General features: G+C 41.1%; 1 protein-coding gene across 1 annotated transcript in view; it reads right to left on the bottom strand.

Moving 5' to 3' along the window:
- Positions 1–14,823, bottom strand: part of slc4a11 (solute carrier family 4 member 11) — a 140,554-nt gene extending 125,731 nt beyond the window's left edge. Inside the window, exon 1 of the mRNA XM_045704876.1 lies at positions 14,725–14,823. Within this exon, the coding sequence (XP_045560832.1) occupies positions 14,725–14,773 (49 nt within the window). The 5' untranslated portion in view covers positions 14,774–14,823. The remainder of the gene's footprint in view (positions 1–14,724) is intronic.
- Positions 14,824–15,473: the final 650 nt, after the last annotated feature.

Genomic DNA, 15,473 nt, shown 5'->3' with positions numbered 1-15,473 from the left:
ATTACTAGGTATTTTAGAGTTTATTCGGAAGATAACAGCTCTATAAACACTCTTCCGTGGTGCCCCGACTTTCTAGTTAATTACATTTAAATGATTAGCTCAATCAGGTAATATTAATTACAGAGAAAGGATTTTATAGAATAGCATGTCATACCACTTAATCCAGCATAGCCAAAGACACAACATAATGTTGTTGCTGTGTTGTCATGTGTTGCTGCCATGCTATGTTGTTATCTTAGTGTAACGAGGGTCGTATAAAGGGGACCCTCGTGTAGAGTGCTCATATTTAATGATAACACTTAACAAAAACAACAAAACGACAGCCAACAGTTCCGCCAGGTGATACTCACAAAACGGAAAACAACTACCCTTGAAAAACTGCCTGCCTAAGTATGGCTTCCAATCAGAGAAAACGATAGACAGCTGTCTCTGATTGGAATCCATACCTGGCCAAAACATAGAAAACGAAAACATAGAATGCCCACCCACCTATCACACCCTGACCTAACTAAACAAGAAAAACACAGCTCTCCTAGGTCAGAGCGTGACATTTAGGTCTCACTTTATGTAGTGTTGTGTTGTCTCGCTTGTCGTGATGTGTGTTTTGTCCTATATTTGCAATTAAAGAAAATAATAAATGTAATCCCAGCAAGAGACCTTTTGCCTTTTGGTTGGCCGTCATTGTTAATAAGAATGTGTTTCTTGCCTAGTTGCCTAGTTAAATAAAGGTTAAATAAATATTGTTTCTGTACCCCAGAAAGCAAAGGTAACTGAACTAAATGACTATCGCCCCGTAGCACTCACTTCTGTCATCTTGAAGTGCTTTGAGAGACTAGTCAAGGATCATATCACCTCCAACTTACCCAAGACCCACTTCAATGTGCTTACCACCCCAATAGGTCCACAGACGATGCAATCGCCATTGCACTGCACACTGCCCTAACCCATCTGGACAAGAAGGATACCTATGTAAGCATGCTGTTCATTGACTACAGCTCAGCATTCAAAACCATAGTACCCTCCAAGCTCCAAGCTCCAAGTCTGTACCCCGCTCTGTGCGACTGGGTCCTGGACTTCCTGACGGGCCGTAACCAGGTGATGAAAGTAGGAAACAACACCTCCACTTTGTTGATCCTTAACACAGGGGCCCCACAAGGGTATGTGCTCAGCCCCAACCTGTACTCCCTGTTCACACATGACTGCGTGGCCACGCACGCCTCCAAGTTTGCAGACAACACAACAGTAGTAGGCCTGATTACCTACAGGGAGGAGGTGAGGGCCCTGGCAGAGTGGTGCCAGCAAAATAACCTCTCACTCAACAAAACGAAGGAGCTGAACGTGGACTTCGGGAAACAGCAGAAGGAGCACGCTCCTATCCACATCGATAGGACCGCAGTGTAGAAGGTGGAAAGCTGAAATGGTCCACCCACACAGACAGTGTGGTGAAGAAGGTGCAACAACACTTCTTCAAACTCAGGAGGCTGAATAAATTTGGCTTGCCCCTTAAAACTCTCAGATACTTTTACAGATGCAGAATTGAGAACATCCTGTTTGGCTGTATCACCGCCTGGTACGGCAACTGCATGGCCCACAACCGCAGGGCTCTCCAGAGGGTGGTGCGGTCTGCCCAACACATCACTGGGGGTACACAACCACGCGAGCCACTACCTGTTCACCCCGCTATCATCCAGAAGGCAAGGTCAGTACAGGTGCATCAAAGCGGGGACCGAGAGACTGAAAAACAGCTTCTATCTCAAGGCCATCAGACTGTTAAACAACCATTGCTAACATTGAGTGGCTGCTGCCAACATACTGACTCATCTCTAGCCTCTTTAAAAATGAAAAATTGATGTAATAAATGTATCACTAGCCACTTTAACCTGTTGGGTCTAGGGGGCAGCATTTGCACGTCTGGATAAAAAAAATGTACCCGATTTAATCTGGTTACTAATCCTACCCAGTAACTAGAATATGCATATACTTATTATATATGGATAGAAAACACTCTAAAGTTTCTAAAACTGTTTGAATGGTGTCTGTGAGTATAACAGAACTCATTTGGCAGGCAAAAAACTGAGACATTTTCTGACAGGAAGTGGATACCTGATGTGTTGTATTGACTTTAAACCTATCCCATTGAAAAACACAGGGGCTTAGGAATATTTTGGCACTTCCTATTGCTTCCACTAGATGTCACCAGCCTTTACAAAGTGTTTTGAGTCTTCTGGAGGGAGATCTGACCGAACAAGAGCCATGGAACGATGATGTCCCATTAGACACCTGGCGCGCGAGTTCATGTTGGGTACCCTCGTTCCAATACGTTATAAAAGAGTATGCATTCGTCCACCTTGAATATTATTCATGTTCTGGTTAAAAAAGGCCCTAATGATTTATGCTATACAACGTTTGACATGTTTGAACGAACGGAAATATATTTTTTCCCCTCGTTCATGACGAGAAGTCCGGCTGGCTTACATCATGTGCTAACGAGACGGAGATTTTTGGACATAAATGATGAGCTTTTTTGAACAAAACTACATTCGTTATGGACCTGTGATACCTGGAAGTGACATCTGATGAAGAGAATCAAAGGTAATGGATTATTTACATAGTATTTTCGATTTTAGATCTCCCCAACATGACGTCTAGTCTGTATCGCAACGCGTATTTTTCTGGGCGCAGTGCTCAGATTATTGCAAAGTGTGATTTCCCAGTAAGGTTATTTTTAAATCTGGCAAGTTGATTGCGTTCAAGAGATGTAAATCTATAATTCTTTAAATGACAATATAATATTTTACCAATGTTTTCTAATTTTAATTATTTAATTTGTGACGCTGACTTGACTGCCGGTTATTGGAGGGAAACGATTTCCTCAACATCAATGCCATAGTAAAACGCTGTTTTTGGATATAAATATGAACTTGATAGAACTAAAAATGCATGCATTGTCTAACATAATGTCCTAGGAGTGTCATCTGATGGAGATTGTAAAAGGTTAGTGCATCATTTTAGCTGGTTTTATGGTTTTGGTGACCCTGTCTTTGACTTGACAAAACATTACACACAACTCTTGTAAATGTACTGTCCTAACATACTCTAAATTTATGCTTTCGCCGTAAAACCTTTTTGAAATCGTAAAACGTGGTTAGATTAAGGAGATGTTTATCTTTCAAATGGTGTAAAATAGTTGTATTTTTGAAAAATTTGAATTTTGACATTTATTTGGATTCAAATTTGCCGCTCTTGAAATGCACCTGCTGTTGATGGAGTGCACCACGGGTGGCACGCTAGCGTCCCACCTAGCCCCAAGAGGTTTTAAACAATGCCACTTTATATACTGTTTACATACCCTACATTACTCATCTTATGTGTATATACTGTACTCTATACCATCTACTGCATCTTGCCTATGCCGTTCGGCCATCATTCATTCATATATTTTTATTTGCATATTCTTATTCATTCTTTTACACTTGTGTGTAAAAGGTAGTTGTTGTGAAATTGTTAGATTACTTGTTAGATATTACTGCATGGTCGGAACTAGAAGCACAAGCATTTCGCTACATATGCATTAACATCTGCTAAACATGTGTATGTGACAAATACAATATGATTTGATTTGATTTGATTTGATGGCTGTCTTGGTGTCTGCTTGAGGGGGAATATACACAGCTGTGACTATAACTGACGAGAATTCTCTTGATAAGTAAAATGGCCGGCATTTGCTTGTAAGGAATTCTAGGTCAGGTGAGTAGAAGGACTTGACATCCTGTATGTTGTTATGATTACATCATGAGTTGTTAATTTAAAAAAAATTGGTAGCATTTCTATTTTGAAGATTGAAAAATAATTTGGTGCATTTTACCCCCGTATTCCATCCAGTTCACTTTATTTTTATAATATATTACACTGGATCTTTCTTGAATAAGTTCCTCCATTTCTTTTTGTTTTTCCTCTAACTTATTCTGTGCCTCTATGGTACAGTTGTTATTGCTATCTAACTGTTCTGTTAGTCCTTCAATTTCCTTTGTTAATATGGACTCTTTTGATCTAAATTGCTTTTGTTTTATAGATGAGTACTGAATTGCATGGCCTCTAAAGGCACATTTAAAAGTGTCCCATACGATAAGGGGCATCTGCTGTACCTATGTTATGTCTGAAAAAGTCAGTTATAAATTATTCAGTCCTCGTTCTAAACAATGTATCATCTAGTAGGCTTCGATTACATTTCCAATATCCTCGCCCACGTGGAAATTCTGTAAGTGTAATATATATGCCAATTATGTGATGATCCGACCGCATTCTGTCCCCTATCAACACTTTTTAAACTTTTGCTGCCCGAGAGAATGGCATAAGAAAGTAGTCAAGACGACTAGCTTGATTAAGCCTCCGCCATGTATATCTCACTAGGTCAGGGTATTTAAGTCTCCATATATCCACTAATTCCAATATATCCATGACATTCATGATTTCCTTAACTTTTTAAGGTATAGGGGGCAGTATTTTCATTTTCGGATGAAAAGCGTGCCCAGAGTAAACTGCCTAATTCTCGGGCCCAGAGTCAAATATTTGCATATTATGAGTAGAATTGGATAGAAAACACTCTGAAGTTACTAAAACTGTTTGAATGGTGTCTGTGAGTATAGCAGAACTCATATGGCAGGCAAAAACCTGAGAAAAATCCAACCAGGAAGTGGGAAATCTGAGAATTGTAGTTCTTCTTTTGAATCCCTATCGAAACTACAGTGTCTGTGGGGTCACGTTGCACTTCCGTTAGGCTTCCATTGGCTGTCAACAGCCTTCAGAAAGTTTTTCCATCATTCTCCTGTTACTGGGTAGAAAATAGGAGCTCAGTCAATGAGTGGACTGCCTGAGGACAAAGGACTTGGTGATGCGCGAGCCCGAAAGTGCACCCCTCCTTCTTTTTCTTCTTGAATGAATACGCTATTGTCCGGTTGGAATATTATCGACGTTTTATGTTAAAAAGACCCCAAGGATTGATTGTAAACAACATTTGACATGTTTCTATGAACGGTAATGGAACTATTTGACTTTTCGTCTCTGGTACTGGGCTCGACCGTTATGCCTTTGGATAGTGATCTGAACGCACGAACAAAACAGAGGTATTTGGACATAAATATGGATTATTTCTTACAAAAATAACATTTCTTGTGGAAGTAGGAGTCCTCGGAGTGCATTCTGATGAAGATCAGCAAAGGTAAGAGAATATTTATAATACTAACTCAGAGTTTTGTTGATGCCAGAACTTGGCGGGTAGCTGTATAGCTTGCTTCGATGGCTGAGCTATGTACTCAGAATATTGAACAATGTGCTTTCTCCGTAAAGTTATTTTGAAATCTGACAAAGCGGTTGCGTCAAGGAGTAGTGTATCTATAATTCTTTCAATAACTGTTGTACATTTTATCAACATTTATGATGAGTATTTTTGTAAATTTCTTTTTTCTCATCCTTTTTCCACAAAACTTCATCTAAAATTGTTGAATTAGTTTCCTGTAAATAATGGATATTGTATTCCTTCTCTTTTAGCCAGGTAAATACTGATCGTCTTTTCTTATGATCTGCTAAGCCATTACAATTGTAACTGGCTATACTTATTTCACCACTTACCATAATGAGACAACTTTCAGTTCTATTTATCAAAATATATGTTTGTAAACGTACCATTAAAAAGTAACATGATGATTGAGTGTCTATAGAGCTGTACCATGATATTTGCATTGCTACTAAGTAAACCTCCAATTGGTCCCCACTATTCCACCCTCTAAAAGCCCTCCTCATCCCTAGTTGGGTTATCATCTGTCATGACGTTGGCCTCTTTTGGTACAGGGAGGACAGTTGACCCCCTCCCTTTTGCACCACCACCCAACCTACCTTCCCCCCAATCCGCCCTGTGTGTAAAGGGTTGTAAAAACTCTAAAATTCCAGGAGAGTCTCTGGCCACATGGCCCATAGAGAGACACAGGAAATTCTTCCAACTCATAGAATTGGAGAGCCAAGCGACATTTTGTGTTCTGGAGAAGGTATGGAAGATTGGTGAAGAATCCAGCTACGAACTGATCCGCTTGGTACAATTTTGTGATACTCAGAAGAGACAATATAGCCATATTACCATAAAACTGTTTATATAATAGCCTCAGCTTGAGACTTGCATCATAATGTGTGTATGGAATGTATTAATAAGGATAAAGCTTTTATAATACATTGAGATGCGATGTACTGATGTAATGTGATAGAATTGTATTTCATTAACCAAATCTAACTCAGTCATAGGCACGCCCCCAGGGACCCATACAGGACCAGGCGTCATTTGACAAGCCTGTTCTATGGGCACTATAAAACACCCCCTGATTTACATTTCTTGAGACCAGGCCTACACTCCATGGCCCATAGGTTTTACCATCCAATTCCTCTACTGAAAGTGAACCATACCACGTGGTTAACTTTTAGACTATTGATACTGACAGAATAAGAACAAGTCTTTGATATTAATTATTAGTCTGCAGCTAAGTAAATTATATCATCGAACGTGAAGACCAACGAAACATCCATTCTAGGACGACATTAATGAATGTCGCTCTGAAAGATCCATTCTAACCGAGAGAGAGAACGCGGACAAAACTCCCCAACAGAACCGAACTCTCCAACAAAGAACGACGACACACTGAGCGTAAATATATATTGATTGCAATTGTTCCCGAATGAGTGAGCCTTCAATTGTCAATTGTTAATATTAATGAACTCTGTGTAACTTCTCAGCTGACCGTTTATGACCCATTGTTCAACAGGCCGACCTGCCTGTTTAGCCCACAAGGGCACATTCCTCTACCAATCCTTTGTGACGATAATTACTGTTTGTATGTTTTCTGTTAATTACTTAGTGTAGTAAATAAATGATTTTAAGACAATTGATGTATGGAGGATTTTAGTAAAGACTGGGTTCGTGCAGATACAACAATTTACGACGTTTGGAATGAGACTGGACTCGAGGTAAAATACACCATTTAAACCAGAAGATAATCAGCCTATACTATAATAGAATATAATATTATAGTACAGGAAAGTTATATTAGGAAAATTATAGCTTTGTAATCTGAATATTCTCCTTGGTGCCCCGATCTCCTAGTTAATTACAATTAAACGATTAATCAGTTTAATCGCGTGATAATAATTACAGGGAGCTAATTGATAAACATATCTTCAGTTTAATGGTAACCCCAAAGACACGACACATCCCAATGCCCGGCAGACCACCCCGATCCCCCCAGGGCCCTGAACAGACTGGGATGCATCCTGGGAAAAGAGACATTTACAGAACAGAAGTAGATCAACCACCAAATGCATTTCCATCGCCCTCTCCTCCATTTGGATTTTTATAGCCATCAAAAACATATATTTTAAAAATCGTGTTCTTGTTTTCCATAATAACCTATTGATAGTAATGTAGGCAATTTATGCAAAGGATTTTACCTCTCACCAGTCTCGCCATTACCAAAATTACATTATTGCAATTATTATATTAGCAAACAATTATTGTGAATCATCCTCTATTGTCCATAACATATTTTACTCCCTCTCAACAGTTGTGGGATCCGCACACACACCCACAAACTCATACACACTCAACCCTTTCCCCCCACACACCCATACACACTCAACCCTTCCCCCCACACACCCATACACACTCAACCCTTCCCCCCACACACTCAACCCTTCCCCCCACACACTCAACCCTTCCCCCCACACACTCAACCCTTCCCCCCACACACTCAACCCTTCCCCCACTCCCAACACTCAACCCTTCCCCCCACACACTCAACCCTTCCCCCCACACACTCAACCCTTCCCCCCACACACTCAACCCTTCCCCCCCACACACTCAACCCTTTCCCCCCCACACAACCATAGGCTCACATTCTCAACAGTTGCACCATCCCAGAGCCCAACTCAAGAAAGGTCTTGATTTACAAATGCATATACAGTTGCAGCTGTATGAGAAGGCCTGCCAGACCGTGCAGAGAAAATGTGCAGTAATGGAGAGATTTTATTAACCATTGTCACATCCTAGATGATGGAGGTCAAACCTTTCCCCTGAAACACCCACAACACGGTCCCCCGTATTGACCATATTCCCAAGCATCTCCATGCAGTCAGACCTTTGATTTTGTGCCACCAGGGTCAGTATAATATACCCCCTCTCTGAATGTCCGAGTGTGACCCCCTCCCCATGGGTTACTGCAGATAGTGTTGCCAGCACTGCCACTGCCTGGGTGGGGGGGCACCCCACCGGAATCCCCACCGGCTAGGAACAAGGTCGTCAAGGTTCTCATTTGCAGTTTGGAGAATTTCCTTGTATATTATGCTCTCCCTTCAGGGGGCTTTGGCTTTGCAGGACCAACCCTGCCAAGCAGGCTCAGAACCACTACAGGACCAACCCTGCCAAGCGGGCTCAGAACCACTACAGGACCAACCCTGCCAAGCGGGCTCAGAACCACTGCAGGACCAACCCTGCCAAGCGGGCTCAGAACCACTACAGGACCAACCCTGCCAAGCGGGCTCAGAACCACTACAGGACCAACCCTGCCAAGCGGGCTCAGAACCACTACAGGACCAACCCTGCCAAGCGGGCTCAGAACCACTACAGGACCAACCCTGCCAAGCGGGCTCAGAACCACTACAGGACCAACCCTGCCAAGCGGGCTCAGAACCACTACAGGACCAACCCTGCCAAGCGGGCTCAGAACCACTACAGGACCAACCCTGCCAAGCAGGCTCAGAACCACTACAGGACCAACCCTGCCAAGCGGGCTCAGAACCACTACAGGACCAACCCTGCCAAGCAGGCTCAGAATCTGGAGGGGGCAGTGCTGCTCTAGGTCTCTGACCGCATTTTGGCTGCGTACAGACCGCTTACAGCAGGCCCATAAAACAGTTAGGGACTTCTCCTTAGTATCTGGGTCATTCAGGTGGGTGTCCAGGGTATAGGGTTGTGGACCGTTCCATCAATATAGGATCATAAATAAAGAAATTAGATATATAATTTATTTTAAAAACAGTTCCACCATGATAGGACAATAAATAAATAATAAATAAGACGTATAATTCATTATAAATAGTATATCCATCATCTGAACAACATTGAAAGCTCTCTCACACCCCCCCTGCTCACAGCAATACATTGGTTCTGGGATATGCAACCATCTCATTACTCACTCAACGCCACACTTTCCTAAACACCAATAAACACTCACCACACCATCCACACATACTGCGTCTTCTGCTTACTGAGTTTTTATCTTCACCATATTGAATTAGTGCTTTTGAGTTCCAATTAGTTATATTTGAAGATGTTTTTATTGTATTGTTACAATCCATAACCGGGCTAGAAGTGTGTTTCATTATTTTCCTCGTCTATGAGAACTTTGTAATTGTTTAAATAACCATGGAGTAGTCTTTGTGTCTCTGAACAACTGGTTATCAATATATAGTTTATCGACGACGAGAGCTACTCGTTTCCCTTTTTAATCTATTTTCCTTGAAAATTGGATACAGAACTTTACATCGTTCTGCAATTTCCTTCGGGAACTGATCATTCATGCCAATTTGGGTCCCAGCAAGGCTTTTACCCAGGATTTTAACCATTATTTTATCTTTAAAGGAGGCAAATTTGGCAACGATTGGGCGTTCATACCTCTGCCCTCTCTGTCCGAAGCGGTGTACACGTTCCGAGTTGGATTTTGTCGATAGCTTCGAGTGGAATCTGAAGCGCTGTAAGGAGGAACTCTCTAACTACACATTCAGGAACTTCTCCTTCTGTCACACCCTGACCATAGAGAGCCCTTGGTTCTCTATGGTGTAGTAGGTCAGGGCATGACTAGGGGGTGTTCTAGTTCAATATTTCTGTGTTGGTCTTTTGTATGGTTCCCAATTAGAGGCAGCTGGTAATCGTTGCCTCTAATTGGGGATCATATTGACGTAGCCATTTCTCCCACTTGTGTTTGTGGGATATTGTTTGTTTCTGTTGGTGCACCACGTAGTCACGTTGTGTTGCTTGTTTATTGTTTTGGTTGAAGAAGTTTCACTTTAAATAAATATGTGGAACTCAACAAACGCTGCTCCTTGCTCCGTCTCTTTTTTCTCTTGGATTTCTGTAAGTACCAGATTCTCTCTCGTGGAGCTAGTCTGTATGTCCAGTAAGGATACCTGTTAGTACCAGATTCTCTCTCGTGGATCTAGTCTGTATGTCCAGTAAGGATACCTGTTAGTACCAGATTCTCTCTCGTGGAGCTAGTCTGTATGTCCAGTAAGGATACCTGTTAGTACCAGATTCTCTCTCGTGGATCTAGTCTGTATGTCCAGTAAGGATACCTGTTAGTACCAGATTCTCTCTCGTGGATCTAGTCTGTATGTCCAGTAAGGCTTCTTGAAGCTGTATTTATTTATTTATCTTTGCTCCTTTGCACCCCAATATCTCTACTTGCACATTCATATATATATATATGTGTATATATGTATATATGTATATATGTATATGTGTATGTATATATATATATGTGTATGTATGTATATATATATGTGTATGTATATATATATGTGTATGTATATATATATGTGTATGTATATATATATATGTGTATGTATATATATGTGTATGTATATATATGTGTATGTATATATATATATGTGTATGTATGTGTATATATATATATGTGTGTATGTGTATATATATATGTGTGTATGTATATATATATATGTGTATGTATGTATATATATATATATATATATATATATATATATATATATATATATATATATATATATATATATATATTCTGTACATCTACCATTCCAGTGTTTAATTGCTATACTGTAATTACTTTGCCACCATGGCCTATTTATTGCCTTAACTCCCTTATCCTACCTCATCTGCACATACTGTATATAGACTTTTTGTACTGTATTGACTGTATGTTTGTTTATTCCATGTGTAACTCTGTTGTTGTATGTGTCGAACTGCTTTGCTTTATCTTGGTTGCAAATGAGAACTTGTTCTCAACTAGCTTACCTGGTTAAATAAAGGACTTGTTCTCAACTAGCTTACCTGGTTAAATAAAGGTGAAATTAAAAAAATAGTATTCTCTCAGAACTGTGTTCTCCTTTTTAAGTTCATTAACTTCAGTTTCAATCTTATTGACTGTCCCTTTTAGCTTATTGGTATCTTTCTCCAATGTCGCAACTTTTTCATCACTCATCTCGAGGCCTTCACCTCTTTTATATCCTTACTGACTAGTTGAAGTATACCCAGTTTGTCATTTATTGAATTTAACAGATCGGTTTCGACCTTTACCTTTCCTGGTGGAGAAAATATTAAATAGTCTGTGTCTGTAGAAGAGTCACGTTTTCGTTTTGAAATCGATTCCCCTGTCTTACTCTCCGTCATGTTTGGGTGTTTGTTTTCGTAATATTTGTCGATACATGTCTCTAGTCTTAAGATTTGTTTTGTGTTATTATCCAGATTGAAGGTTATCACCCACCAGATTGTGTAGTGCTAATATTTAGACTAAATTGCTGATATTGAATATTACGTTTTTATCTTGAGGTGCTCTACATAACTATGCTCAGTCCCGCCCTTTCCCGCCATCTGTTTTGCATTGCAACGGCTGAAGTCAAGCACACTTATTGTTTGTATACATGGATTTAATAATGTCGTATGCGTTTTCCCCCAACACTACTTTTCATCAATTTGTATAGCAGGCCCTCGTGTCAAATTGAGTTGAAAGCTTTTTTTAAATCAACAAAGCATGAGAAGACTACCTTTGTTTGTCTGTTTGTCAGTTAGGGTGTGCAGGGTGAATACGTGGTCTGTCGTACGGTAATTTGGTAAAAAGCCAATATGACATTTGCTCAGTACATTGTTTTCGCTGAGGAAATGCACGAATCTGCTGTTAAGGATGATGTTAAAGACTTTTAGTATATCCAATTTGAATTTGTTGTCTGTATATTTTATCATTTCATTGAAGATACCATCAACACCACAGGCCTTTTTGGGTTGGAGGGTTTGTATTTTGTCTTGTAGTTCATTCAATGTAATTACCAGAACCCACTGGATTCTCTAGTCTTTAATAGTTGATTCTAAGATTTGTATTTGATCATGTATATGTTTTTGCTGTTTGCTCTTTGTTAAAGGGCCAAAAAAGATTGGAGAAGTGGTTTGTGAGGCCGGGTCCATACATCTCCACTTTGGATAGATAACTCTTCAGTGTTTGTTTAGTGTTTTCCCAGAAGTTTTTAAGAGTCTATTGATTCTTCAATCACATTGAGCTGGTTTCTGACGTGCTGTTCCTTCTTTTTCCGTAGTGTATTTCTGTATTGTTTTAGTGATTCAACATAGCGAAGGCGTAGACTCAGGTTGTCTGGGTCTCTATGTTTTTGGTTGGATAGGTTTCTCAATTTCTTTCTTAGGTTTGTGCATTCTTCATCAAACCATTTGTCATTGTTGTTAATTTTCTTAAGTTGTCTGCTTGAAATGTTTAGATTTGATAGGTCAAATATACGGTTTAGGTTTTCTACTGCCAAGTTTACACCATCACTATTACAGTGAAAATGTTTGTCCAGGAAATTGTCTAGAAGGGATTGTATGGTGTCATGGCTGTCGTGGAAGAGAGAATGGGACCAAGGCGCAGCGGGTTGCGTGCTCAACATATTTATTTATAATAATGAGAACACCACAGAAAAACAATAAACAAACTAACGCCATGAACAGAGAAGCAGGCTCAACAAAAGCAGTGCTCTCAAACAACTACCCACAAGTGACAAACAAAACACACACCTACTTATAGGACTCCCAATCAGAGGCAACTAGAAACACCTGCCTCCAATTAAGAGTCCAGCACCCAACCTACACATTGAACAACTACCCTAGAACATACACATAGAAATACAAACATAGACCAGTGACCAAAAAAAACCCGTAATACGTAAATAAACTACCCTCTGCCACGTCCTGACCAAACTACAATAACAAAATATCCTCTATACTGGTCAGGACGTGGCACATTGGTTGTTGTGTGATTGTTTTTTGGTAGATTTCCACAATACATCTCTCTCTCTCTCTCTCTCTCTCTCTCTCTCTCTCTCTCTCTCTCTCTCTCTCTCTCTCTCTCTCTCTCTCTCTCTCTCTCTCTCTCTCTCTCTCTCTCTCTCTCTCTCTCTCGCTCTCTCTCGCTCTCTCTCTCGCGCTCTCTCTCTCCCTCGCTCTCTCTCGCTCTCTCTCGCTCTCTCTCTCTTTATTGGCATGAAGTAACAATGTACATATTGCCAAAGCTTACTTTGGATATTTACAATATTAAGATGATAAGAATCAAAATTGTCAACGGGACAACAGTAACAACAATAACCAAGGGTCAGAATAACCATACATTGAACAATAACAATAATCATACAGTAGAGGACATGTGCAGGTTTATTGGTCTGTCAGACACTGTCCCTCATCTTATGGCAGGCAGCAATGTAGTGCGCTGCCAACCCACAGCTCTCTGCGTCCTCCCCCAACAGGACGGGTAGCTTATCCTCATCAGAGAGGTCTTTGAAACCTTGAATAAGGGTTTCAAATTTGGGGACATGACACTCTCTAATTGTTTTATGGTGGTTGCATATCCCAGAACCAATGTATTGCTGTGAGCAGGGGGGGTGTGAGAGAGCTTTCAATGTTGTTCAGATGATGGATATACTATTTATAATGAATTATACGTTTTATATTTTTGACATTTTGTCAGGAAATGCAGCTTCGTCTCAGATTATGCTGTGGTGCAGTGGTTGCACAGCCTTTCCTCTACAGGGAGCCAGGATTTCCTGTGTCTACCCTTCTCAATGGCAAGGTTGTGCTCTCTATCTCCCTCTCGCTTCTCTCTCTCTTTCACTCTTACAGCACTTGTCGGATTCATACCAGACACAGAAACACAAATCCCAGCTCAGTTCTCTGCTCACACACACACTCTGACATCTGCATTCTGGAAGAAAAATACTGACTACCACACCAAGCCTGAAAACCACAATGAAACACATAATATCTCTGTAGTGTATCTCTCTACCCAACACACACCAGCAACTGTTTGATTCTGAAAGATCAGCTACACACAAAAACATACGTCTCCATGTTCCCTTCCCCTCTCAACCCTGTAGTGGAGGAGTGCTGACAGAGGATCTCTCTCTCTCTTTCTCTTTCTGTCTCTCTCTCTGTCTCTCTGTCTCTCTCTCTGTCTCTCTCTCTGTCTCTCTCTCTGTCTCTCTCTCTGTCTCTCTCTCTGTCTCTCTCTCTGTCTCTCTCTGTCTCTCTCTCTGTCTCTCTCTCTGTCTCTCTCTCTGTCTCTCTCTCTGTCTCTCTCTCTGTCTCTCTCTCTGTCTCTCTCTCTGTAGTGTCTCATCTGGCCCCAGTGTGTCTCTCTCTCTCTCTGTCTCTCTGTCTCTCTCTCTCTTGTCTCTCTGTCTCTCTCTCTCTCTGTCTCTCTCTCTGTCTCTCTCTCTGTCTCTCTCTCTCTCTCTGTCTCTCTCTGTCTCTCTCTCTCTCTCTCTCTCTCTCTCTCTGTCTCTCTCTCTGTCTCTCTCTCTCTCTCTCTCTCTGTCTCTCTCTCTGTCTCTCTCTCTGTCTCTCTCTCTGTCTCTCTCTCTGTCTCTCTCTCTCTAGAGAGGGTTGGCTGGTCAACTCACCGGATGGCAAGAAATGAATAACTTTGCTGGGTTCCATAGTTGAGTGCATAATTTCTCCACTAGTCAACCATCATGTTATCCTGTTCTGATGACTGTCTCCTCTCAGACAATGACTCAGCCTTGAGCCCGGCCTCCTCACGAGAAAAACACTGGGTCCTAGTGTAGAACCTTTTACACACACCTTTACAAACACTCACACGCAAATGCACACAAAACACACACACACACACTAACACACACACACACACACACACACACACACACACACACACACACACACACACACACACACACACACACACACACACACACACACACACACACACACACACACACACACACACACACACACTACACACACACACACACACACACACACACACACACAGACACTGAGGGACTAGCAGGGGATGTGAGAGCAGCAGGTGCTCCTGATGGAGGAGAGATGTCTGTTAGTGACAGACTGGAACCAGCTAATAAAAGACAAGGGCTACTTCCCCAATGGATCCCTACACTATATAGGGTATATGGATCCCTGCACTATATAGGGTATATGGATCCCTGCACTATATAGGGCATATGGATCCCTGCACTATATAGGGCATATGGATCCCTGCACTATATAGGGTATATGGATCCCTGCACTATATAGGGTATATGGATCCCTGCACTATATAGGGTATATGGATCCCTGCACTATATAGGGTATATGGTTCCCTGCACTATATAGGGTATATGGATCCCTGCAC

The sequence above is a fragment of the Salmo salar genome, chromosome ssa01 (genome assembly GCF_905237065.1).
Source record: "Salmo salar chromosome ssa01, Ssal_v3.1, whole genome shotgun sequence".
Lineage (NCBI taxonomy): Eukaryota > Metazoa > Chordata > Actinopteri > Salmoniformes > Salmonidae > Salmo > Salmo salar.
The sequence above is the reverse complement of the archived record's forward strand: the minus strand, read 5'-3'. Positions and strand labels throughout refer to the sequence as shown.